Source organism: Fringilla coelebs (genome assembly GCF_963513975.1).
Source record: "Fringilla coelebs genome assembly, chromosome: 3".
NCBI classification, from domain to species: domain Eukaryota; kingdom Metazoa; phylum Chordata; class Aves; order Passeriformes; family Fringillidae; genus Fringilla; species Fringilla coelebs.
Genome location: NC_140030.1, coordinates 34896318 through 34924282, shown reverse-complemented (window position 1 = coordinate 34924282; position 27965 = coordinate 34896318). Strand labels below are relative to the sequence as shown.

The following is a 27965-nucleotide window of genomic DNA, read 5'->3' as shown; positions in this document are numbered from 1 at the left end:
GTCACTTAGGGCCATGGCTTAGTGTTGGACTTGGCAGTGCTGGGCTAACAGTTGGACTCAATGATCTTAAAAGTCTCTCCCAATGAACTTACCCAACCTCCATCCCTTCACAAAAGGACCTGAGGTTATACTGGATCACAAACCCAGCAGAAGTTAACAGCGTTGCACTATTGCAAAAAAGCAAACATTGTGCTGACAAGTATGGAGGGCACTGGCATGGTTCAAACATATGAAGTAAAGCTTTCTATTGATTCAGGGCTGATGAGGTCTTGCCTGACCCCACAGTGAGCACCCAACTGTTACTGGTAATAGTTTGACTACTGATCTTAATGGGGTAAGTCAGACATGACACACAAGTACCACCATAAAAGCAGTTAACTGGATTCTTTCATCAGGACATAGGAGTTCCCTTCCCCTTCTTCCAAACTGGTAGCCCTGAAAGATAACCCCTCCCCAGTGTCACAGCAGGATATGCAGCTCCCAAAATCAACAGTGGTTCAAAAAGTAGTTTGAGGGAGTCTAAATCCTCTGATCACCCATGTGTAACACAAGGATATTTCCCAAGTTCCATTCTTAAATATTTAAACACAGTGAGTCATCTCAATTAAATACAATAAAGAAATTTCTTTTTCTGGACTTATCTGTCCTTACTACTGGCTTGAAAAAGCAGGCTGTCAAGTTCTCGGCAGAGATAATTTTCTTCTTAATATCTGGTAGAGTGTTGCATTTTGGGTTTAGTAGGAGAATCGTGTTGATAACACTGATGTTTCAGCTGTTGCTCAATAGTGTTCACCCTCAGTCAAGGACTTTTCATTCTCTCATCCTCTGCCAACAAGGAGACACGAAAGAAGCTGGGAGGGAGCACAGGCAGGACAGCTGACACAAAGGGATATTCCGTACCACACGATATCATGCTCATTAAATTAAATCAGGGGATTTTTGGCCATGAGGGGCCAATTGCTGCTTGGGGATGGGCTGGAGTTCGGTCAGAAGGTGGTGAGCAATTGTCTTGTTCATCACTTGGTTTTTTTGGGTTTTACTCCTCTTTTTTTCTTACCTCACTTTTAGTTACTATCATTACACTGTATTTTACTTCATTTAATTTATCAAAGTGTTCTTAACCCATATGTTTTACCTTTTTTGAGTTCTCCTCCCCCTCTCAAGAAGTGAGTGAGCAGCTGCATAGTGCTAAGTTTCTGGCTGGGGTTAAATCACACCACCAATCTTCCTTCTAGTCTTTTTTTTTTCCCTAGGATTGTTTCAAGTGGAGGTTTTCATATATCCTTAGTACATCTGAGGAGATTTGAGAGAGACAAGAAATACAGAAGGTGGGAAGAAACCATAAGTACTTATGAAAATCATGAGTAAGAGTTTTAAAAGTATTCCATACAGAAAACATTTGAGAAAAAGAATTAAGTGCCTGCCAGAAAGGCAAAACCACTATATTTTCTGTCAGAAACACACCAATAGGGTACAATGCCCACTAATAGTCTGAATGTGGGCTAACATTTACAAAAAATCTATATTGTGTACACAGCCATTACAAATAATGTGGTCACTTACAAAAGCTTTATTTATAGTCCTATAAATAGGACTATATTATGCCATTATTATGCAATGTAGTCCTCTTTTGGAATAATGACCTTTGACTGCAGATGTAACTGCTGAGCATTACTCCTTTGGACCCCTGAATTATTTTTACAGTTTGAATATTTTGAGGTCCTAGAAAAACCACTCTAAAATTTCTCTTGATCAAAGATACTCTGTAAAGGCAATACAAATCCACAACTGAATTTGAAGGAAGGTATAATGTCTAGAAGAAAAGTAATCACTAACAGCAGACTTGGACAAATAAATCCTTACTAATCTCATTAAATGGTAAAATGTTCCAGGTCTCAAGTGGAAGATTTTTACAGGTGACAGGTGACACATGACACCATTTTTTCTTGTTTCTTTGGTCTTCCCTTTGAGCTGAAAAGACTTGTTGCCATTCTTACAACTCATTTATCTCAAAAGATAGTTATGATTTAGTTTTTATAAGTGTTTGAACATAACAAATGGAAATAAATTGTATTTTTAGGAAGATAGGGAGGAGTAAATTTATACTAAAAACACAGCAGTAAATGAATTTCTGAATTCTGATTACATAAAAAAAATGTATATATCCCAATGAATTTGACTTTAATTAGCTGCTTCATTACCTACCTTTTATAACTTGGGCAAAGTGAGTCAGGACAAGCACTTAGCTGGGGTCAGACCTCTGAGCAGGTACTCACAATGATTGCAGTGACTTTTCACATAAATCAAAGAGGATTTTTTTATAAACAGTGTTGCAACATGAAGATAAAAATTACATCAGTACACATTACTCTCAGACAAAATATTGCACTAGGTAAGCATTCTATCAGAATGGTTTCAGTGTACTCACAAAGAAAGGCGAAAGGATGTTTCTATGTTGCTTTTCAATTTTATAACTAAAAAAGAGCTGAAATGAAACCACATATCCCTGATACATGATAGTAATATTCAGGACTTGGGTGGGGAGGAAGGTATTTAGCTAGTGAGAGAAATCCAAGGAAAGCTGGATAATTGATCAGAAAGACTTCAGCTTTAAAGTTTTGAAGAAAAGTTTTATTTTAGTTTACTGCTTTCCATAATACTGAGATGGTGGACCAAGGGACAAATCTATTTACTGAATTTTCTGCTGACTTGCAAGTCAAGTTTCCAGAAACAGAGACTTGGAATGCTTCCAACTTTCCTTTGTTCGTTATCTGCAAATAAACTTCTCAGAGCTACTTAATAGGAAATTAGGTAAAAACCAGATTCTGTGGAAGTTTGCTTTTTGGTTTTTTTTAAATAAAAGGTTAGGTAGTAATACAGATACAAGGCCTACTGATTAAAGAGGTGAGTTTGAAAGAGCTGCAAGATCTGTACCTGTTCATTGCTGCTTGACAACAGAAACAAAACCCTTCTAAATTAATCCTCTAGTCACACATTTAAAGCTGTGTAAATTCTCCAGCAGGACTACAGCATCCATTTGGAAATTATTTTTGCTTACATACACGAATTTAGAGGAATAAAGCCGCAGTGACACAGCACACAAGGGGTTATACGCAAAGAATTTCAGAACATATTGAAAACAAACGTCAGGGCTAGCGGTACAAACCAGCTAAGCACCTGCCCTGCCCCGGTGCTCTCCATCCTGACCAGGCACAACCTCAGCCACCACAGCTGCAGCCAACCCACAGCTAATTACATCAAACATGCGCTCCGGACTGTACGAAGCTATGCGGTCCGTCCCCTTCGGGAAAGATTGAATTTCATGGCCATTTAAATAGCAGAAGGAAAGTGAAACTTGAACGTGACTCAAGCGCAGAGGCCCGGCTCCTGCGTGAGGCCGAGCCAGGGGGGTCAGCGGGGTCCGGGCCGATGGGGCCCGGGCGCGCTGCTCGGCGGCCCCTGCGCCAAACCCGGCGTGACGAGGCAGAGCCGCGCCTGCGAGCCCCCCGCAGCAGGTGATCCCAGGCCGGCCTCCTTCCCCGGGCGGCCCGTCCGCTGTGCTAGAAGGCAGCGCAGCCTGCATCCAGGGCAGGGCAGGGCTGCGGCTCCGCACCCCCCTGCCCTTCGCACCTGGGCGCCCGCCCGGCCGCGCGCGGAGCAGCCGGTGACTCAGCGGCTCGCCGGTGACCCCCTCCCGCGGCGGCGGCGCCTCGCCACGGCTCTGCCCCCTCCCTCTCTCCCTCCCGCCCTCCGGTAGGATCATCCCACCCCGTCGGGCGGTCACCTCAGCAGGAGGAGCCGCCGCCACTTTGCCTCCGCTCCCGCAGCGACCTGACGGCAGTCAGCCTCGCCGCGCCGCACCATGCAAGCAGGGAAGGGAGACGAGAAGAGGCGGAACGCCGCCCGGCCCCTGCAGCTCACCATGAAGAGGGGCTACGAGGTTCTCCGCGACCCCCACCTCAACAAGGTAGGGGCGGGCAGGGCAGGTGCTCCGCTGGGCGAGGAGGGCGGCTGCCCTCGCCCTCACCGCGGCCCCCGCGGGTGACGAACGGTCCTGCCGGGCGCCGTCCGCGGAGCCGGGCCCGGGGCCGCCTCTGGCCGCCGCCACCTGTCACGGCGCAGCGGCCGCCGGGCCGGGGCCGGGGGCGGCGGGCCCGGGGCAGCCGCACTTCCTGCGGGCCCGGCGCCGCTTCCTCTTCCTCCGGGCGGCGGGGGGCGGCCGGTGCCCTGCCCGCCGCCGCCCCAGCGGGCTCGGGCCGCGGAGCCATCCCTCGGCAGCTCCCAGGGTAGAGGAGCTGCAGCAGCAGCAGCACGGGGAGGAGGATGCTGCTGAAAGTTACGCCGCTCTGGTGCGAGTTCCTGCTGCCGTGCTTCTGTTTTCCCGGTACCCTCCTTCTTTTCCAATCCTCTTCTCCACGGATGCCCCACCTCGTTTCCTGCGGGTAGAAGTGGCCGTTGGTGCTGTCCTGCGTTTTCTCGTCTGGCAGGGTGGAAAATGTGTTTATCACAACTATTCCTCTTGGAGCTCCAAAATGCAACTGCAGTTTCCTCCCCTCCCTGCATCAGCTAATGCAGTCAGCTTTTCTAAGGGATGCCATAGCACAGCAAAACCTTTTTGACTCGTTTCCAGTTTGCTTAAGAATGGTAATTCAGCTTCATCAAACTTTCTAAACCTGTAAAACTAATCTGGGAAACATAAAGCTGAGTAGAGAAGTGTTTGCACAACGGCCTTGATAAAGATGCGAAGTTCAAATAATAGAATGATTAAATTGGCATGACAAGCCCTGAATTTACTGCCAAAATGAAAATTGGTTAAAGGTAGATAAGAAACCACACCTAGCACATGAAGCCTTGGTCAGACCCTTACCTCCAAATTTCACCTTGCACATTAACTGGAATGGTGCTCTGACATGTACATCTGCATTGGAATGTATATGCAGTCATTTTTCTTATTTCTGAGTTGGATAAATTGACAAAAACTGTGTCTCTAGTTTTACTGGACAGGTTGGCTCATCCCTAAAAGCTCTATGTGTAAGTTAGATGAACAGTGCTTTTATTAGTCTTGGTGCTTGACTACAAAGTTTCCTTAGAGGCTGTCTTAAGTCTATGTAGGCCTGAGAAGGTCTCCTGAGGTCAGGTTAAAGGAAAATTTACCAAAATATAAAACTCCCAAGAAGAGACCAAGGAGAGACTGTTTTGCTTGGGTTTGCATTTAAGCAGCTGTAATATTCATGGAAAAAGTCTGATTCAGCTTAACCAGGAAGGCCAACCCAACAGAAAACTCACCTTGTTTAAAGAAATAAAAAGAGGCCTGTTCTAAAATGCATTGACTGGAGGGCAGTCAGAGGCAGGCTCCCATGCCTTACATCTTTCCTCTGAACAGAGTACAGTAAGGATGGGTTGTCACAGATGAGGTGCTAAAGAGGATGGGCATTGCTTGATTTTAATATACAGAACAGAAGAGTTACAGAATATTCTGAGTTGGAAGAGACCCACAAGGATTATCAAGTCCAGCTCTTAAGTGAAGGGTGTTTGTGAAGATCATACTGCCAACCTTGGTGGGTTAGCACCATGCTCTTCCTGGGCTAGGCTTTATTCTTTTGTACACTCTCAGCTGTGGTATAGCACATGTGTACTGTAAAGTAAAGAAGCAGGAAAAGATAGTTGTTCATTACCAGCCACATCCACCCATGATGTTAGAAATGCTCAGCTGAAAAATCTGGTCTTTGTGCCTGTGAGAAAAGTCTGGTCCTGGCCTGGTAAAGGATAGATAATCCCATTTTCTGACTGAGACAGGTGATGTTTTTGTGGGTGTAGATGTACTGCACCCTAATACATGTATGATATATGTATATTTGATTCTGTGTAGGTGCACTAAATTCAGATATGTTGAGAACTGCCCACATGGTTGCCAGTTTGATAGCTTGTGGCCTGCCTGCACACATGGAAGCTGCTACTCCCAGTTCACTTTCAATTGTCAAGGCCATTAAACAAGCATCAGGTTGCTGAGAATTCAATTTAAAGTCGATAAAATATCTCCTTTAGCGATTCTAAAGTACAGGGATTTCTTGCAGTCCTGCAAGATTCCAGAACTTTCTGCTATCTTGGCCCTGTCAAGGAGTTGCAATTTCTTAGGATCAGCACTTTCTTTTGGATATGGTGCCACTTTTAAGAGGCCTATTTACGCTTACATGACAAAAATAGGCTGTGAGTACTAAATAGTGGTATCGAGCAGTGACTTGTAGAAAAGAAAGGCAGATGATGTTTTCAGGGTCTCTTAAGACAGATACCCTGGCAAGCAGGTAAAACTGAACTGTTTTACCTGCTTACCAGCTTCAGCTTGCAAGCTTCAGTATGTGGGAGCTTGGGGCCTATGTCCTCAAATAACACATTCCTTTTCTCAGACAAATTGAAAATTTTACATGGAACCATTCATACTTGAACATCTTTAAAAACAGATGTAAGAAGAAATAAGTGCTAGATTTAAAAAGAAAAAAAACCAATCAAAACAGAAAACCCAATCCCAAAACTCTGTCTCCATTTAGGTGCTCCATTTAATTGCCCCCCCTCATTCAACAATAAAACTTGATTTCTGCATGCTTGTCCATTGCTTTTTATACTTAACCTTCCTGGCTTTTGAGAGAAAAGGTTGTGTGAATGCCAGAGAAAACACCCAAATTTCTTATTTTCTGCTTGGCTTCTACTTCTACTTGGATGGCAAAATTGACTCCCTAGGCAATGTCATTCTTAAATCCTTTATGTTTGACTATATCAGTAATTCACAAACATGTCAACCTTCAGCGGGAAAAAGTTCAATAAAAAATGTTTGGTGGTTTTGTGATTTGTTTCCCCTCCCTTCTCTCCCCACCTCTTGTAAAGCATTTAGGGTCCCTGACTGGTTTGTGCCATCTCAGCAGCAGTGATACATCAAAAATCATGACAAACAGTGGATTGTAACAGGCTGAATTTAATTACTTGAAGATGTGTGTCCAAGTCTATGGACAATAATTGTAATTCAGTTTATTGTCTGAAATTTTAAGCTGTTTGTGTTTAAAAGTGTATTTAGAACCTTTCTGGTAATTGTCTGTCTTTTTCCCTTAGGCAGCCAGACACATTGTAAATAGCAATTACAAGGAAAACAAACACAGTTTCACTTCTTTTCACTGAAATAGATTTGGCCGGGAGTTGTATGCTCTTTAAGCTGATGAGCTACAGAAGCGTGGAAGTAATTTGCTCCTTCCCTACTGTAAATTTCATTTATGCTTTGTTCGGTGGACAAGTTTACAGTTTTAAGGCATGCAAACAGTTTAACACTACAGTTTCATCTTTAATTTTTTACCTTTTAATATTTAAGCAAATCATATTTTCCTGTAAGCTGGTTATTTTCGGAATCTTGGTGCGAAGATAGATAAACATGCATTTCAATACAAAACTTTCCCAATAGCCTGTATTAGTTGCCAAGTGTAAACTCTTCCCTGACTGAGAAACTTTGCCATGGGAGGAATGCTTTGTTTCCAGGCTGCTTTTATATTCTTCCAGAACAATTCAGTGAGCAGTAAATAAGTGACTCTATTAAGTGTAAGTGCTGGAGGGCTCTTTCTCCTCCCCAGATACCTGATTTTAACTCCTCTACTGAGTGACTGCTGTTGTTATTGCTGAATATAACGTGCTTGCAAACTGTTTTCTTTCTCTTTTTTCCTTTCTCTTTATTCAAGTTGCACTAAAGCACTGTAGAATTTCAGAACAGACTGTCTGATATCTGCTGCATATCTGAGAGCACTCCATGTCCATCCCACCTGCAATTGCATTGGTGTTTTACCCTTATATCTCCCAGATGTGATGCCCCTGAACCTTAGCAGGTTCTCATTAAGTGACATTAGCTGTTGGCTGGAGTTGATTGTCAGTGCATTGACTTACTATGGGATTTACTATAGAAGGACCATACTGTAACAGAGCAAAGGTCCATTCATCCCAGTGTCTTATTTCTAACAGTGGCTCAGCTGGAACCCTCAGGAGAGGCAGAAGAGTGAAGGTGCCTCTGGTGAGTAATCAATTCTAGGCTGAGGGAATGAGCAGGTGATTAGAGGGTCATTAAGATATGAACATATGTCTCTCCTGTCAGTTTACATATGCTAGGTGTACTAATTTACTAAAAATCAATTGCAGTATCTTAGAGTATCTTGAGTATCTTAGAGATACTCATGGACTTCCCATTTTGCTCTACATTTCAGACAGTGGAATGAGAATGCTTGTGAAATACAGATAGATTTTGTTCTGTACACAACTAGTTGCCTCTCTAAAAGCAAATTTGATTTTGATTGGGTGACATACAAAAAAGATTTTATGACTTTAACATTAGTGGGCAACCCTGCAACAGGTCTCAGAAAACCCAAACCTCAGTAAAAACTCAGAAGTATTCCAGGGAGATTTTCTCTGTCTGATGGCTCAATTAGAAGAAGCATTCAAGAACTTCCTTTAAATAAATCTATTCCTTTATCAAATACCAAGAAATAGAAGGCTATTTTTCCTTCCATAGATAGTGTTTGTATTTTCACATCTTAAACTTGTGTGTTCTTTGGGTGGGTCTTCTAGAGTGGCCAATGCCCAGCAGATATTACTGTGGCTTTTCCTGTAGATAGCTAGTTGGAAGAAAGCTGATGACGTTGGGGATGGAGGAGGAAAACACTTCTTTAAATTGCATATTAGAGTTATCTACAATTCATAATTAATTTGTAATACAGATTTTCTGGAAGCTACTTCATGTTGCAAGGGATTATTTAATTTTAAGTGGTTGTAGGAATGAGAGTGTTTTTTAGATGAGAAGATTGTTAGTTGCATGTGAAAGTAAAGGTATAATTTGAGGAGTTCTTTTTAGTATAGTTGCTGATCATTCTGACTGTCTTCTACTTCCTTTGACTTTTTGCCCTTTACAACTTCAAAGGTTTTAAAAGTAGTAGTTCTTGGTTCTTATCCCTTCCAGATCATATAGCAGAGCAATTCTGATCTTGATAGGGATAACCAAGTGATTTTTCAGTTCTTTGACAAGAATATGTGGTATAGTAGTTGTGCTAGCACAAAAAGTGGATAAATCTGGTCTTTGAAGCATTTTAGAGTGGACTCCTATCAATTTTGCCTGTGTTTGACAAGCATTGCATTTTTTATCTCTTACTGGTGTCTTTGATACTAGTTGCTGTTCTGCAGAATGGCAACTTAAACCAGGAGGTTCTTCAAGTATGAGGTTGGCTCATACAAGAACTGTTTGCTCTTTAGCAATGAGGATCATAAGTTGCAGGCTGGCAGAATGCAGCCACCTTGTGTGCTTGGGTTTTGGGCAAGGGTGTGAGCTTGATAGTGGCTCACTGGTGGATACCACAGGGCTGGTTGAGGAGGTTGTCACACTGGCAGTGTATTCCTCCTTTTTGTAAACTCCTTGTTGAGGGGTGAGGGAGGAGTAGTCATGCAGGATGTCTTTTGTATAACAGCTTTTATTTTCAGTATGTGTGGAGGGGTTTTAAAAATAAATTCTATGTTTTTTTCCCTCTTTTCTTATTTTAAGGCAGGTTGTCCTGCATACTATTAATAAGGAGAAAGTCTTGGAAAAAGCACAAAGTGTTTAAATCAGACTATTTTATCACTGTCTTCTATTTAATGTATACAGCTCTCAGTGTTTATTGCCTCCAATACGTTGCTCCTGACCTAGTAGGTAAGTTGCTGTGGTTGGTGTTCTTTTCTTCCTGTTGGCCTCCAGTTCTTTGCTTGCAGTTATGAAACAGAATGCTGAGACAGCAAGTTGGGAACAAAGTTCTGTGACTTGAATTAAAAGCAAATAAAATGGAGGAGAAGAAGTTATGCAGTAAGCTAAAAAGCATTAATAGCAACTGAATAGCGGTGTAAGTTGTCACCGGAAGCTGAAACCTAGAACTGTTTTCCTGCAAATCTGCTTCAGGCATTAAAAACTATCTTCAGTTGTGTAATTTTCTTGTGAACGTCAGTAGTTGAATACAAAATTGACCTTTTTACTTTTGATTGAGAAATCCTATGGCCATTGGTTATAAATGCTATTTGAATAGAAACATTAGTCTTGGCACAGAGCACCTTGTAAGCACAATTTCTGTATTTAAATTGAGTTAAATGTGCCTTTCAACAGTAGGTTTTATAGAGATGCTGGCCAGAGTACTTGAGTGTTTTTTTTTAATCCTAATTATGGATGCTGACAATAAATAGGAGTAGAGTTCACTGAGGAATTTTACTTCTGTCTAGGTAAAATAAACTGCAGAGAGTATCTTCGAGTAGAGAGGTTCTTTTTTGCATTCTTCACTTTATATATCCAATTCTGCTGAATCACTGTCTTGTATCAAGCTGTTGCTGAAAAAAACAGAAATTGCGGCAGTAGGAGACACAAGGTTCACTCCCCTCAGCCCTGCTTGCCTTGTGGAGGGGAGGAGGAAGAGAACTGCATATGATAGAATGTTTCTTATTAACCAATGACCAGAGGTTAAAATGTGCTGTCTTTGCTTTGTCATGCTTTCCTTCCTTGCTTGCTAGGTGGGCTGTGTATTTCATTCTTTACTTGCTTCTGACTGCTTCTGCCCATGCCTGCAGGGGTTGATGCAGTTTCATGCCAAAGGTCTCCTTGCTCCAGGCTCTGGAGGTCTGAAAGAGAGTATTAATAGCCTTCAATTAGGTCCTTCATTAATTTTTTTCAGTTTATAGTTGAGAATTTTTAGTGGCACAGCTGTTTCGAAGAAGCTTCAAAAGGATCATTTAGTGGAGGACGTGATCCTGGGATTTCAGCTGCAGTAGCAAGTGGTTTGTCCTCCCTGCAAATCTGAAGAGCTCTTCTAAGGTGTCATTTGTGCTCCCCTGGAGGGAGGAAATGTATGGAGGTTGTCTGTGTGCTCTGTGGCCCACCATGTCTGGAAGACTAGCAAGGAAAGGACAGAAAAAACCAAAAATAACACTATTGGGTGTGTGCCTGTCTAATGAGATTGGTTGTACAATAATAAAGCTTGTTGATAGTAGGCCATTAGTTAAGCTTTGTTTGAATGTTCTTGTCATTCATGGAGATGCTTTCTCTGTACTTTGTTCCCAGATGAGGCCTGGCCTGTGACTGGGAATAGTTTTACAGAAATAATCTCTATTGTCTGGTTTAACGTAACACCAAGGAGCTAAATCTAGTATACAAAACAGGCAATAGAATGTGGGTAGGGTTGCCAGTTTGTAATATATGGTAGCCAAAATTTTGTACAGGAAACTGCAGAAAACATGACACAGCAAACATGCACCTACAAACTAGGAAAGGTGGGACTCGGAACAAACTTCCCCATGGACAGGTAGAAGTAGCAAGGCTATGCATTAAATTGCAGGAGACTGGGGAGAGGCTTTGGTGCTTCCAAGTGTTTTACCTTATGTAGGAATTTAGATATTTAAATTAAGATGCTGATGGTTTCTAGTCAGAGACAGAGGATGGATTTGGCTTGATGCTAGAATCTTCTGTCATACCATCCAGGGAGAAGAGTATCATACACAGTCACCAGCGCTGCTTTCTGGGAAGGCTTGCAGTCATGACAAATCTACCTTACCCAACTGATATATTAAGAAGTGTTATTTATTGTTGGTGTCCTATTCTCAAAACCTATGAAGTGACTTGTGGTTCTGAAATTGCAAATGTGCAAGCTCTCTATGGATTGGATTGTATGTCTGTTCAACTTAAAAAAAATCAGTCATGGATGAAGTCAAGGAAGATAGGGGAAGTGATCTAATATGTGGCTTTAAGAAATTGTGAAAATAAATGGAATAATTTTAATTACTATTCACCCTATGCAGCCTTCATAGATTGAGCTGCTATGTCAGTCACTCTTTTCTTTACCTTAACCTTTCTCCCCTCAGCAGCAAATTTATACCTTTAATTGAGAAGTAAATGATTGCTGTCAGGCATATTGATACTGAATCTCAATTTACATTTTAGAAATATTTCTCTCTTTTTTTTTTCTATTTCTAGAATGAAATTATATGCTTCCAGAGAAATAAAAAAATTGCTGTGTAATTATGTGTTGGGTTATCATTGTGTTTAATTTTCTTGATTTCATGACATGCAGCATGATAGTAGGAATTTCAAGGTTACCTCAAAGGACTGCCAGTGTGACACACATTACAGATAGCTCCAGGAGCTGGAGTTGACAGGATCTCCCAGCCATAGAAAAGCTAAGGACTGGACCATTCTCACAAATAAGCTCATGGCATTTATGAGGATGATATATTTGTGTAGGAGGTATTAGGGAAAGACCTAAGAACCTGATCCTAATACCAGTTTTAGTAGTGTAAGCTGAGAGTAGATGAATGATAGAAGGATTCAAGAGAGGAAGCTGCTGCAAAACTGCCATGAAATTAATAATGCTTTAATCCTTAAAAATGCCAAAAAAACCAACCCATTGTCATCTGGAGAGTTTGGGCTCCTTTAACCTTCATAAATTGCTTGTTTCCTAGCAGCCAGTGTAGAAAGAAATGTTGAAATATTCATAGTTTGCAAGTGGTTTTGGCTAGTCTGACTAATTTGTTTAAAGTGATGAATATTGCAGTATCTCATTTATGTTTAATTAAGATGACTTTAACAATCCAAATCTTTGGGTAATTTCAGTGATTAAAAATGCTGTGGAGAAAGCTAAATTTGTTTCTAATTTCTAATTTTGTCTGAGAATTACTTATGCATATTCCTTGGTATAGCTTATTTTAGGAGTTAAGGAAAAATAACCCCTGCATTGCATGCATAAGGAAACATGTTTTGGTCTTAAGCTTTGCTAATGTCATTTGTTGCATAATCCCGGAAGCAAAAATCCTGCCTTAGAAGAAGGAGGTCACGGGGCACCCTGGAGGCACTCCTTGCAGGCCACTGTGTACTTTCTGTTCAAATCAGTGTTTGTAATTTACTTGAAGGCTGTTAGTGGCTATTCCTGTGTGAAACATAATACTCTGAGCAGGACCGGAATTTGTTTAAAATATAGAGGAAGCAGAGGAAGCTCTTTTTATATACATAAAGAATACATAATATAGAAGTGAAGGGAAAAAAGCTCTTATGATCTGATTACTTCTGACTTTCAGCCAAAGATGAGGAAATATGTCAAGATGTAGTTGTCTGGTGTGGGAGCTCAGAAAGCACATTCCTCAGTCCTAAGATATAAGTGAGGCACAGAGCAACCATGAATTTTATCATTGCATGTTTATGCTTAGGTTTTACTTACTTTGTTTGAGTAGCAACTGTTACCCATTTCTGGCTTAGAAATATTTTTTTCCCCTCAAAAACCAAAGTCTAATATTAAAATAAACTCACTGTTCTGCTTCTTTTTATCCCTCTTATCATTAGAAGTGATTTGAAAAATTGAAAACACCTTTAGTTCAATGTAACTTGGCTTAAATAGATGCAGTTTATTTATGCGGTCTGTTATGATTTTAGATTCATCTGTCTTACTAATGAATTGTGTTTATCTTTGGAACAGAGTAGGTGCTATTTTGGTATCCAGTTCAGACTGGATATCACAGTTTAGTTTTCTTCCTCATGTCCCTTGTGAGTAATACCCTTTTAAGTTTTCTTTTGGCATGGAGTTTAGATAGTACTGTTCTGCATGAGAAGAACAAGAATTATTTCGAAATACGTAATTCCTTTTTCCACAAAGGCAAAAATAATTTGGGCTTTTTAATGACCAAGAAAAAATAAATCTTTGCCTTAAATCAGTCCTGGAAGGGAGGGTATAGAGGTGATTATGAAGCATGCTGTAACATTTACGGTACTGTTGTCTAGCTGACTTACTGGATTTCATCTTCCAGATACCTGATTTTACAAAGCAGATTTATGTGCGTGGGATGTATTTACGAAAGAGGCAGTAAAGCCTCTTTACCTAAATAGTAGAAAAGAGTTCAACAGTTACAGGTAAGTCAGAATAGAAGAACATAGTATTGTCCAAGTAAAATGAATAACTGAGTCTGCCAAAGCACTTAGCATTGGTTTGATTTGACCTGAATCTCTACTATTGAAAGGTAAATTTATCTGGTGCTATTTACAGAAAAATGGAAAAAATTGTGAAAATTAATTTCAAAGTCTTGATTTTGTGCTGTAGCAGTTACTGGAGTAATTCCCTAAAGTGCTTAGGTTTGCGTAGCTTTGGTTTAGCCCAGGCGTAAGCCAGTTTTAAAAGGTATGTCCTAGGAAAAATGGCTGGGGAAGAATGGAGAGCCTTCTTTCTGGGGATTGGGATTCAGTCTCTTGGACCTTCTGCAGGAGTGAGATCTTGCAGCAGTTTTTTCTTATCTCTGTCCAGTCTTTTCAGTCTTCCTCAGATCATATGTTTTAGGTGACTGCTTGACATGTTAATTCCAAAGGTTTCTCTGAAATTCTTTCCTTGCTTTTGGCTGGAGCTCATGTGGGACAGTTGTCTTTTCAATTCTGAGACATCATCTCAGTATGTTTCAAGTTGTCTGTCTCCCAGGAGCGCTTTGAAATTCAGTGATGCAGATTTATGACTTACTATAGTCTTGGGAGAGCATAAAATCTGTGTGGTTTATCTGTTTTTCTGTTGTTGCTTTTTGTTAAGACAAGAGTTCATGACAGATTCTCTGAGGTTGAGGCTTACCAATTGCATAGCTTTCTGTAAATGAAGTCTGGATAAAGCATTACTCTTGTTCATGTAATAGGGGATTTGGCATCTGCCTGGTTTTTTAGGTCAGTCAAGGGTCAGGTAAAAAAATAACTTGCTAATTCTGAGTTATGATTTTTAATTCCAGTAGACCATGCAAATTCTTATATTCAGCACAATGCAGTGGTTGAACTAAATGCATCTATTGTAGCTGGGGAAAAATAAAAAATAAATCTGGGTGAGCATCTATTGTAGCTGGGGATAAATAAAAAATAAATCTGGGTGAGTAAAGAGGTATCAGAAAAGATGTCTTACTGTGTACTGCACTACAAAGAGGGCTTGCAGCACTCATCCTCAGCAACTGCTTGAAAGGAACACTTTATCTAAGCTCAGAAAAAGTAGAGCTTCTCACTTTGCATCTTACCTGGGGAAGCATAACCAGTGTGGCTCTGTCTTGTAGCCACTCATGTTGTGTTTGCCGTAAGAGCAAAACAGTTCCAGGTCAGGAGTCTGTGTGAAACTGGAGCCTTTGGGCTCCTGCCAGGTTGTTTGTGGTACTGAGATCTTGTGCTTCTTGGAGTACAAGGATAAACACCAAACAGGAAATAAAAAGTGAGAGCTTACTTTAGAGCTGTAATTCTTGGGGAAAAAAATATTTCTGTAGGATAAATTCACTCATCCTTCAAACTAACATTATTTCCTAAACTTTCTGAACTTTGTGTCATTTATGGCAAGAAGTAACTTTCTTTTGGTTTTATAGTTACCAAGTCCTCTAACTATTCTGCAGTAAGGAGTAGTGGTTAAAACACAGGTAAGAAGAATAAATTGATATAGGATAGCATCATATAGTTGTCATAGTTTACCAACAGCAATTTAAACAGGGGCATGGCTGACACAACCCTTTCTGGGTTGCTTTGAGGTACACTTGAAAAATCTTTGAAAGCTTTCTTTGTCTTTCTTCAGAACTATGTAATGCATATGAGTACACACATTTCCCCCCTCCTCCCCTTAATTACTGAGCTCTGCTTTATCTAGAGAAACAAAATATTGTAGTAGATTGGGCGCTGGACTGGAAACTAGGTCATGCACTAAGAATATTTAATGTTAGTAATTTAGTTTTCTCATCTGAATAGGCAAACAGCATTTGAGAAGTGTTCAGGATGAAGTACTTGGTCTTGTATAATTAGTCATTTTAGATAGTGTTTACATCGTTGTCTTTATACTGCTAAAATACAGTTTCTGTGTACAGTTTCTTTCCTTGGTGGGGGGCATCATCTTCTAGTAATCAGTCAGCAAGCTGGTAGTTCTTTAAAAGTCATATCTAAGTAGACCCATGTTGAATCTGTATAGTCCTATCATATTTTATCCATGTCCTTTTACTTTCTGCTGTATTGCAATTAAAAGTAGAAAGGGTAATAATGGATATGCAGTCTCCTGAACGTACACTTTCCTAGATCCCTGAAAATCCATTAGACAGGACTGCAAATCGTGGCCTATACTAAATGCTGTGGGGAGAAAATGAAGATCTGAGTAGGCAGGAAGAACTCATCCATCTGTGTAGCTAAACCTGCGCCTGGCTTCAGGCCATGCTGTGCCACATGCAGATTAGTTCCAATTAGTTGAAGTGGTAGCTGACCCTTGGCTGCCTCCTCTAAGCCTCCTGGTCCTGGGCAGCATTCAGAGGGTTGCCTCCCTTCCAGCTAAATGGGGAGAAGTGAGAAAGTGTTCAGTATTTATCACCTGAATGCCTAGGGAAACTCAGGTCAATGCTTCCTGCAAGAAAAGGTATTTTAACCTCCAGCTAGGCACTGTTCAGTAGTTTTTAACTCAGTGAAGCTTCACTCATTTAAGAAGCTAGAATTCATGTCTCCAGGACTTAAATGCATGTCATGATGTGAATGAAGGCTGACTTTCTTAGGGTATATTTAACTGTCTGATGATTTTGCTGGCTGAATAGATAGAGGTGATACAAATTTGACACCCACTTTTTTCCCAAACTTAAGAATTTTGATGTTTATTCCCTAGAGAAATTGTCCTGCACAGAAAATGTGTATAAAGGCTGAATAAAACCATCTTGTATGCTGGAGCTATTACTGTCAAAGATAACTTTAAAAAATGTTTTGGTTCTTTCCTAAAATATGCTAAAACAAATACATGTATACGTCTTTTAAACAGAAGGAGCTGCATACATTTTCTTTAGGTATGAATTCTTATGATATTCTTGGAAATCACACTTCTGTAGTGTAAATACCCAGGAAAATAAGATTTTCTTTGAAAGATAACTCAATGCAGGTTTAACAGTTAGCAAAATTAATCTATCTGCACACCAAAATATAGAATGATATCCTAATCCTCTCCTATTTTGTAATAATTTCTTAATTCAAAGTGGATTCCTTGTTTCTGTTATGGGTTTCAGCAGTGACATGAAAGCCTATATGAAAAATTAATATCTGTGAATCTAATCCTGAAAATAATGATTTAAGTAACTACAGAAAAGTAATGCTTGTCTGGCCGTGCTCCAACTTGCCAGCAGTGCAACTCTCAAAGTATACATGGTAAGCATTTTTTTTGTCGCTGAAAATACTTACATGCATTTATTTACTTAAATACAAAGAAATAATCTTTCAGCTACTATGAGGAAATGTGGCACATGCATAAAAGCCCCATTTATCTTGTACTGACCTGTTACTTACACTTCATTACTTTACATAGGCAAAGCTGCCACGTGGAGAACAGAGCAATAGGGCAGTAATAGACATACAGCTGTAGGGATCCAGAGCTAGATCTCCTTTGGTGAGTCTGCTTTGCATTCCCTGAACCTGTTATCCTCAGCAAATCTTTTTCTTTTTCTTTTTAATAATAATAATAATAATAATAATAATAATAATAATAATAATAATAATAATAATAATAATAATAATATCCTCATTAATCTCATTTTGGTGCTGTGGGCGTTGTGCTAGCACTGTGAGAAATGCAGCTTGGGTCAAAGATGGTACTAACAGGAATTTTTCCTACCTGTCCCGTCCTTTCTTCACTTCATATTATATGTTGTTACAGGCAAATGAATTTCTGTTTCCAACACAAAATAAATGTTTGCAAGAGCAGAACCTCTTTTGGCTGGAAACTTTTTTTGAGTCATAGCTTGAAAAGAGCCTCAGCCTCTCTAGATTGTTTGCTGCTGTTTGACTCTGCCTTGAAATGAGTAGTTAAAGGAAAATGCATGTTAAACATTGAGTGGTTTTGTTAGATGTGGCATATGGGACTGCAGTATTTGAAGTAATCACAACAGCATGTCTTGGTTTTAAAATAATACCTTCTAAACAAAAGTACTCCCTCTCTTAGAGTTTTCCATGCTAAGGACCTTGCAAAGAGAGTATTTTTATGAATGTTTTCCATTATTTAACTTACCCAGTTTAGTCAGTGCTCTGACATTTTATCGGTATAATAAGTTTTGTCAAAGCATGTTAGTTTAATTTTGGGGAATTTTTTTTGGGTGAATTTTATTGTGTATTGCACTGCAATTGGCCTGTCTCAATGAGGCTTTGCAATACTTTGTCCCAGATTATTAAATTAGTTATTTTCTGTTGCTAAAAACTGTGGTGCTTCTTGAAATGATCCTTTTTTTCTGTGAAGATTGTTGTCTAAATGCTGCTTAGTGAAAGAAGGTTGTAAGATCACAGGGAATGTCATAGTGTAATTTCTGTCAAAAGGGATCTTAGAAGTCCAACCTCCTACTCAAGGCAGGGTCAGATATGGAGACAGGACAGGTTGCTCAGGGCTGTGTCCTGTCAGGTCAGGAAAATCTGTAAGATAGAAACTGTACAGCTTCTCTGGGCAACCTATGTATGTGTTTGTACTCAAGAGGAATTTCTTTTTTCATTATATTTCGTCTGAGCATCTCTTTTACTTATGCTTGTTGTCTCTTGTCCTTCTGCTGTGTACTGCTGTAGGGAGCCTGCATCTGTCTTCTAGATATCCTCAGCATAGGTGCTGGAAGGCTGCTCTTAGGTTTCTCCCAAAACAATCTTTTCCAGGCTGAAAAAGCTTAGTTCGATAACTGGCGACCTGCTTCACCCCAAATCATCTTGGTGTCCCTTTACTGAACTTGCTTCAGTCTATCGATATCTTTCCAATATTAGGGAGTCAGAGTTGGACTCTGCAGTCTAATGAGTGCCAAGTAAGCAGGATGATCATTTCCCTCAGCCCATGTCATCCCATACTGCTGCTGATACAGCCCAGGATACTATTGGCTGCCTTTGCCTGTGCACACCAGTGGCTCCTGCTCAGTTTGCTGTCCACCATGTCGTTTATGACAGAACCGCTTCTTCCCAGCCAGTCAGTCTGTCGCCAGCCTGAATCATTGCGGCCTGTATTTACTTTCTGGATTGCAGCATTTTGCATTTGTCTTTGTTGAATTTCGTAATATTCCTGTCAGCCCATTTCTCCAGGCTAAGTCCCTTTGGATGCCAGCCCTGCTCTTGGGTGTGTATATCCACAGTTGCCCCTGTTTGGTGCCACCTGCACATCTGGTGATTTTGTGCTCCACTGCCCTCTCCAGGTCGTTGGTAAAGATGTTAAACAGGACAGGTCCGGTTACAGACTCTTGCATTGCTCTTAGTGGGAGGTGCACTGGAACCCGTTAACTGATTCCTTAGCCCCATCATCCAACAGCAGCCTTTTACCCATCTACACTGTAATATCCCAGCTTGGGTGCTTGGATTTTTTTGGATCCAGTTGTCAAAGCCTTGCTTTAAGTGACTTAAATGACATAATCTCTCTTCACTTGTCTGTAAGTGCAGTCATTTTACCATAGAAGGCAATCAGGTTCATCAGGGATGATTTACCCTTGGCTTAAGTCCAGTCTGTGTTTTCCTGCTTGCCTTTTTCTGTTTACTTAGGATCTTGAGTTGTACTAGTCCATGGTCATTACACCTCAGGCTGGCATTGATTATTGTATCCCCAGTTAGGTCTTCCTAATTTGTGAAAAGCCAACCCAGTTTTGCATCACCCCTGACTAGTTCACCCAGAATCTCCTATATCATCTCTGATGCTTCCCAGTAACCTCCTGAATTGTTTGTGTCTTGTCCTGTTCTTCTTCTAGCAGAAATGAAAGAGATTAAAGACTATAATAAGAACAGGGAACTGTGATCTAGAGACTTACCTTGTATGTTCTCAAGGAACAAGGACAGTTTGTCAGCCTGATATGGGATTACTATTATCACTGCAGTCAGAGATTTTAGTTACTTGGCTAACCATTTCTATTCTTCTTATAAAAACAGCAGCAGGAGGAGGAAGTGTTTGTATACACATTGCCTATGTGCATGACCTCTATGTCAAACTTGTACATTTTGTTGAATTAGTGTCTCTTAGCAATATTGTGCAAGTTTTGGAATACTTTAAGAAAAGAGAAGTTACTGTCTTTCTGGTTCCCCTGCTGCTATTTATGGAATTTTAAAAGTGTGATTTTTTTTTTTTCAGCACTTCTGTAAAGGAAATGCAGAGTAATTAGGGCAGCTCCTCTAGAAGCTGGGGAAACACTTACTCTGGTAGACATTCACTCTCTTTGTGTAAGTAGCTGTTGTGAGGAAAAGGTCTATTAAACCTCTAGTTCGCATCCAGTCCTGCTCTTTCTGGCCTGAGAGGAGGCCATCTGGGGCTGTTTCTGAAGCAAAATTGTTCATAGTAACTTCAAGGAATTCTACTAACTACTAAGTGAACAATCCCATCATCACTAAGGAACTTAATTTCACAGATTGAGAATCTTGTGGCTGGGTCTACAGAGCAACTGAGCTGTAATGATTTTATTTCTTTTACTTTCTATACCCTACTTGTTTTTACTCTCCTCAGCTCATTTAGGTTTTGGTGCTTGTAAATTAAACTGCAAGCCACAGTCCAAGTGTGCTGCAGAGGAGACATACAGGGAAGGTTTTAAAAGCCTCCACAGAAACTGTGTCAAGCTGTCTTCTGCTCCAGTTGAGTGAATTATTAAATAGCTACTACCTCTGTTACTAAATAAAGTAATACAAAAGCTAGCAGTGGCAACTTGAAACTCTCATGGCTAGCAACCTACAGATAGGTTGCTGTAGTTAAGAGTTGAAAGCGTGGTCTCTCTTGCTGTCATAAATGATGTCTCTCACTTGAAAAAGGGGATAATCTGTCTTGCTAGAATTCTGCCTCTGATATTTGGAACCTCTAGTTCTGTGTATTTCTGTGTATTTTCAGCTCACAGCTGTTCCCATGCCAAGTACCTTTCTTAAAGCTGTTTTACAGCTTTTGGTTTTGGTTGGATTCTCAGTGTTTTCTGGATGCCCTAATAGTAGCTAAGAAACTGAGACTCAGAGTCACAGAAAATTTGGATTGAAAGGGACCCCTGGAGCTTATCTAGTCCAGCTGTTTTCTCAAAGCAGGGACAGCTTCAAAATACTGCAACATGTGTGAATGTAATGAAACCAGATCAAAAGGGGCCTGGTGGACCTATAGCCTAGAGGAAAGAGGAATGCTTGTATACTTTTACCTTTGAGTTCCTTAAAAAGCTTGTCCCACTGCATTGAAAGGTTGCTGAATGTGCTGTCTACTTCAAAGGTGTAAAGCAACCCCCATGGCATTTACTGGCCAACTGACCATCTTCCTTGATGAGGTCTAGACCTGCAAACAGGCTGGAGCTCTACAGGCTCAGCAATCTTGGTGACTAGAGAAGAAACTTGTCTGCTAGAGGTTTGCTAACTATGGAGTTACAAGAGATAGGACTAAACGGTAAACTTGGCTGGCAATAAAGAAGGCATATTGGGGCTGCACTTGATTTAATCAATGATAATAGAGTAGAAGTAGCACAAAAAAAGGCTTCATGAGTCAGAATCACCACTGATCAGGAACCTCTTCAGAGAGAAAGCCAAAATCTGTTGCTGTAGTTCCTCTTGGAAGTACAGCTGGTTTTTTCAATTTGCAGTTGTTCTGAGTCATGTGCAATTCTTATGACTGCACAACTCAGAATAATTTAATCATATTATTCTTGCTTATGTTAACGTGTCAGTAGAAATCTAACAAGTACGTAATAAAAAAGAATGTGACATTTTTCTTTATTCTGTTGGAGAGAAAAACATAACACTTGCTGTAGCCTGTGGTCATATTAGAATAGTTTCCATACCAATCTCTTACATCTTAAATAAAGTTATTGCTGTCATGTATAGATTTGCAACCAGTATGCAAGTATTAAATGCTGTGGTTGATGGCCTGTATTTTCAATAGCAAATGGCATAGATCTGTAGATCAGACACCCACAATATATAATGTTAAGGATTTTTAATGAGATTTTGAGGCTTGGAGCTATTAAAAATTGTTTAATTTATTTTTTTGTTTGTTTTATTTCCTTTGGTAGTGAGCAGAATATTTGTGGTGGTTTTGTGTTTGATTGGTTGGAGTTTTTTTTGTACTTTTGAGCTAATGTTAGTCTGATCTCATGAACTGAATGTCTACTTACAGTTCAGGCATATTAGATTAACTCCTGGAACCTATTTCTAACTACTTTTTATCCAAAAAGAATTCACTTCAAGTGCTACAAGACTGTTCCACAACATGAGTGAAATACAGTGAGTGGTGACAGCCAGGAAATTTGATTCCAAAGACTGCCTCCAGTTCAAGCAAAATACCTAATGTGCATGTACCTAATATGTATCATTAAGAAACCAGGGGTTCAAAGCCTTTAGTTGTCAGGGTTTAGGCAATCCTGTAGGCCCCAACATGTTTCAGTGCAGTAAAAATATTTCATTGTGTGTTTTAAATGTACACAGATGTATGCTGTGGTTTAAGTCCATGCAAGAGAAAACAATTACCTTTATACAAATTTCACTTTGATTAGATGCAGTTTATGGTTTTGCTGGGGCTTAAAGTTAGTGCTGATATACTGTGGTTTGTTTCTGCTTGAGCAACCATCCTTCTCATAACAAGGAAGTGGGAGAATTTCACCTGTAATAAGATCAGTGAGATTTGACATGCACCAAAATGCGGGCAGCACTTTCCTGGGAGTGTCCTGTCATTTCTCTTCCAAGCTGTCATTTGCCCCAGCTGAGTGAGTGGTTAAAACTAGCAAAGGCAACTTAAAATACTGCTGGCTTGCTGCCTACAAATAATTTGCTGTAGTTGAGAAAAGTACGTAGATTTACTAGATTTACTGATTTACTAGAATGTAATGATGAAATAGTGAAAAAATTGACATGTAGACCTGCCTATGTACAATATGCTTTTGCTTTTTTCCACTTATACATGGTAAAACCTTCTCACTTAGGAGCAGCGCTTGCTCTGGGTAAATATAAGATAGGGTCCCTGAGTTAGAGTGATGAAAATATTTCTGCTGTGCTTACTTTAACTGCTGTTCGAAAAATGAGGTGGGGTCCAGTGTCCATAGCTACTTGTAACATATGCATGTGGTGACATACAGCAATCAAACCAAGTGCTCAAATTCCTGCATCTCTTACCACTGCTGGATGGCTATGACTATCTTCCTGTCTAATGTCTTGATAAAGTACTATTTGATAGGAGTCATTAAAAAGAATAAAATCGTAAAACTGTTAAGCTGATAGAAAAATGTTATAAAGTCTGTCTTGCTATTGCTCAGTGCCAGTTCAAATACAAACAGTTGTATCTGATCTAGGTTTCAATGAGTGAGAAAGGCTGATCTACCAGCCTTACTCACCTATTGCTGACCCACTGCCAGGATCCTAATCCATCTGCAGCTCCTCATGCTGGCAGGAACATACAGCATTTAAATTCCCAAACTCTGAAGTTTTTGAAATAAATGTGTGGGCCCTACATTAGTACATTTTTCTGCATATTCATTCAGGCACAAACCCCATAAAACAAATTAGTAAAGGGATCCTAGAGCTTGTTTTACCAAAACGTGGAATTGAAGAACAGACTAAAGAAGCAGCTTTTTAGGTAAACCATGTTCTGATAGCTTCTAAGACCATCTCCAGGCCAGCCTTCCCATGAATTCTCATAGCATGGGAAGTGTGGGAAAAAACATATAACAGTGTTTATATTCATTAATATTGGTGATGTATCCTCTGATTTTTATTGTGGTTCACTCTTCCTAGAGTTAAAAAGTCCTATAATAGAATGATCACCTGGAAAATCGTTTTTACATGGTTCTGTAAATCTTTCTGATGGTTAGACACTAATCCTTGACAAAACCTAAAACATTGATTTATATGATACAGAGCACGTCTGGATTGGGGTTTTGAAAACTAAGGCAGAATACAAATTATGTACTTCAGCATTTTTAAGTGTCCCAGCCTGAAAGGTTTCCAGAATGTTTTTTTTATTATCAGAGTACTTAGGTGTTTTCTTGTATTTCCAGAAGAGAAAGCTGGTGACGTGCACGCAAGAATCACCTCATTCAAGGGGCTGGAACACTTCAGGTTGTGTGTGTTCTACTGGGAAAGTGTCCTGACTGGTGTTCCAGTTCCTCTTCTCTGCTTCAAAAAATGACATGTGAAATTGCTATCAGCTCTCCCTTAAACAAAGAGAGTAACAGCACTCTTAATTTCAGACATGGTACTGCATTAACCAGGGTTATATATTAGTTTTCATTTCATTTGGTTGCAAATGTGTGACCAGATTGAAGCAGTTTTTTTGTGAGTGTATGTGTTTAAAGGGTGTTTCACACGCGCTGTTGAGCAGAAACAAGATACAGACCAAAAATTATTTAACCAGACTTGCTTTGTCTTTATGGTAATGATGTGAAGAGCTCTCAAAGGTTCTCTTGGGGAGGGATGGGCAGTGATTTTGTGGAGGGCTGAACAGAGGCTCTGCTGAAGCAGCTGTGTCAGTAGAGCCCTCTCATGGAGATGGGGTGTGTGCCTTGCAGGAGGAAGTGTTTTGTCAGCGTAGCTTTGCTGCTGTCTTAGACAACAGGAACTGATCTTCCAAAAGCATTCTTCTGCTGGCACATGCAGCGGAGCTGCTGCTCATGTAACTGCTTGGCTGAAGTTTGGGATTCCCTCCATGCGATCCAGCCTGGCACAGCCGTCTGTGCTGGCTTTATGTGGGCTGGGCCTGGGTTGGACAAGCACAGACACAGAGCCCTGCTGGGTCTTGCTATCTGCAGAGTCTGAGCTGAAGCAGCATCCCTGAGAGGGGCATCTCTCTCTCCCTCTCCCTTCTCCTTTGCTGACACATCTTACCATCTGTAGTGTTTAAAAAAATAGTATTCTGAATTACTTTTGTGTATGCAGATGAAAATGATCTGCTCTGGAATTTTACCTTAAAACATATTAATCCACTATCTGATACTGTAGGGAATTATTGTTGAACTGTGATAATTAGAGCTGTTTAACAGTACAATATTGGTGGGTTTGATAATCCTCTCAAAATCAGTGTACTTTAATGTTTCTGCAGTGTCCACTGGCTTGTTTGTTTGTTTCTTTTTTTACTTACAACTTTTCAAGACTCAGAATTGCCATAAAAAAATCCCTCCAGCAATGTCATTTTTTTACAAAGTCAGACTATTGATTTTTTCCTACTTTTTCAAATAATGTGAGTAAACACAATGTAAATTCTGAGGAAAAAAATTGTCTGTCTCTAATTATCTAAGAACAATGCTGAAACAAAAAATCATGTTGAGGCTTTGAATATTTCTATGATCTAACTTAGAAGTGATACTAATTATAATTAGGACAATACAAAGAACACGATATGTGTATCTTTCAGCCATTTGTAATTTACATTAATTTACATTAAACTATGGATAGCATGATATTGTTAATTGGAGGTAATGAGGTTAGATTAATTTTCCCACTTTTCATAATCCTAAATAGAAGTTTCTCACGGAAGACCAGTAGATGATGCTACAAAAATTTTCCTCAAAATTGAAAAGCTTGATTCAAATAAACATAATAAAGCTGCTAGTAGTTATCAGATATTTATTATGCCTTCTTTTGTTGCAGAGTATTCACCCATTGAACAGAGAAGGAAATTAACTGCTATATTCTGCCCAGAAAAATATGAAGTTAGAAGAGGTTTCTTAGAACCTCTTACTCATTTTCTAAAATAAGAATGTGAAAATAAATACCTAAAATCCTCTTTAAAAATATTTCTGCAACTTTTTTTTTCATTTTTTAAGAATTATTGAAAGCTTATCCTTTCAATTTCTAAAAATTGAATTTAGAAACAAAATACAAATCCAAACCCAAACCAACTCCACAATCCAGAAAATCCTGTCAAAGACCACAGGGGAATGGAGGCCAAAGGAAGGCCAACCACACCCAGGGAAGATAAGGAAAGAACACATATCTCAATGATATGAGAAAAGCCTTCAAAGAGAAAGTTAAAATTCACAGGGGTATCACAGAAATTACACATGGCTTGTTCTAAATTTTACTTGTATGAGAAGAAACTTGGGATCAATGTTGAGAGCTGCTCAGTTCAGACCACTGCTTTTATGCTCTACATATGATTTCTGTTCCACTGGGAAGTAGAACAAAGTTGTTATTTCAGATAATGAAATACTGTGGTTAAAGCAAAATGGGCTGAACAATTTAGCATCTGTATGAATGAGCTGTGTAATGGGAGAGACTGCACTATCTGCAAGCCTGAGGACTGCACACTGCACGTGTTATAAGGCAGGCTGCTTTTTGGAGTGACCTAGAAATGATGGAAGAATGGGTTGACAGGAATGTCATGAATTTAGATAAAGGCCGATGAGCAGCTCAGCAGTTAGGATGGGATAACTCTGTGCAAGAGAATGGGCTGGGAAACAGCAGGGTGGAAAGAAGGCCTGTAGGAAGAGATGTGGGTGACCTGGTGACACAGTGGAAGAGTCAGAGGCCAGGAAGACAAGTTTGAATGTGGGAAATTTGAAGTAGTTCTGAGGAAAAATAACAGGAAAAATTGAGGACAGTCAAGTGCAGTGGGAGGCTGCTTAGAGAGAAGTGGAATCTCCATCCTTGGAGAGAGTCAGTACTCACCTAGAGATGACCTTGAGCATCCTGGAGCAGCTGGACTTGCTCTGAGTAGGGCTGGACCAGTGGACCTCCTTAAGGCCTTTCCAAGCTGCATGATTCTCTTGTATTTGTGACTGTCATGAACTCTGTGCATATAATAATGCTTTGGACTTCATGGATAACTACATTATAAACATTTGTTCTCTTAAAATTATGTCCAGTTGTTAACTGTTTCCCTATATTTTTAAAAAAGACTTTGTTCAAATTGATTCATAGTAGTGACATCTGACTTTAAGGGAGCAATGAAAATGAATATAAATGGGTAAGGATGGTTCATATGGTTAAGTATGCAATGGTTTTATGGGTTATGTGGGACTGTAAATTATCTGGTTAAAAACAGCATTTCTCTTTTCACTTTGATACAGCCAAAGTGCCAAATATGTGCAGGTTAGGTGCTACTAAAAGATATTAACCCAAGAAATCCCATTATTTCTTATCTGTTGCTCTGTTTATCATTTCTCAACCCAACAGGGACTACGGTAAAGTGTTGTCATTTGTGGTTTTATATCTCTCATGGATATTCTGTCAACTTAAGGGCAAATTTTTTTTCTAAATGAAATACTTTAGACATAAAGTTTGTAATTGCTTTAATGGGGACTTCAGCTGCCAGGAAAATATTAAGGGATGTGTGAGTTCATTACATCCACAAAGTAAAAACTAAAACTTTTTTTTTTGAGTGCTCTTATCAAAGGGGGCAACAAGTTTGGGATTTTTTCAGTTGATATGTTTCTGCCCATAAAAACAAGCCTGTGTAGGGCATCTGAATTGTGGCCCCTTAAAACTGTCTGATGTTGGCATGACCTTTTTTCCTATCAAACTTTGGAGAAAGCTCAGGATGTATTTTAGTAGTTTCCTCTCTTTAGAAAGAAAAAAATAAATTAAAAAAAAAAGAAAAAACAATAGGAAGCAGTCTAGACCTGCTCCCTCTCCAGTGATAATTATCTATGAAATAGTGCTAGCCTGAGCAGATATTCTCAATTTCTGGTCAGCTGTTTCAGAGCCTAACATGTGGTTGGATTTGTGGAGCGATGATGGAGGAAGAAGACATATAGTGATGTTTTTTCTTTTACTTGGATTTTATTCAAGCTGCCTCCAGTATTATTTATGGATGTTACAATTTCTTTATTAAATAATCCACCCCTAAAGTCAGACCATACATCTAAAATCAGCACAAATGCTTGGAAAGCTTATGGAATGCGAAGAGCAGAAAGAAATGAGTTGTTTTGTAAACAGAATGAGTAATGGTGATTTTTGTAATATTGTTGTGCGTTTGTCTGAAGTGTGTGAAAACATACATAATGATCTATATAAGTTTTGTGTTAATGGGTTAGAAGGTATG

General features: G+C 39.7%; 1 protein-coding gene and 1 long non-coding RNA gene across 2 annotated transcripts in view; one reads left to right on the top strand and one right to left on the bottom strand.

The window, feature by feature from the left end:
• Positions 1-369: 369 nt before the first annotated feature.
• LOC311152206 lies at positions 370-1229 on the bottom strand. The gene is made up of 2 exons (XR_014616047.1): positions 1136-1229; positions 370-825 (listed from the first exon to the last, which is right to left on the bottom strand). It is a non-coding gene; the product is annotated as an uncharacterized lncRNA (long non-coding RNA).
• Positions 1230-3356: 2127 nt separating this feature from the next.
• ME1 (malic enzyme 1) overlaps positions 3357-27965 on the top strand; it is a 155214-nt gene continuing 130605 nt past the window's right edge. The window contains exon 1 of the mRNA XM_084202238.1: positions 3357-3967. Coding sequence (XP_084058364.1) covers positions 3863-3967 — 105 coding nt within the window. The 5' untranslated portion in view covers positions 3357-3862. The remainder of the gene's footprint in view (positions 3968-27965) is intronic.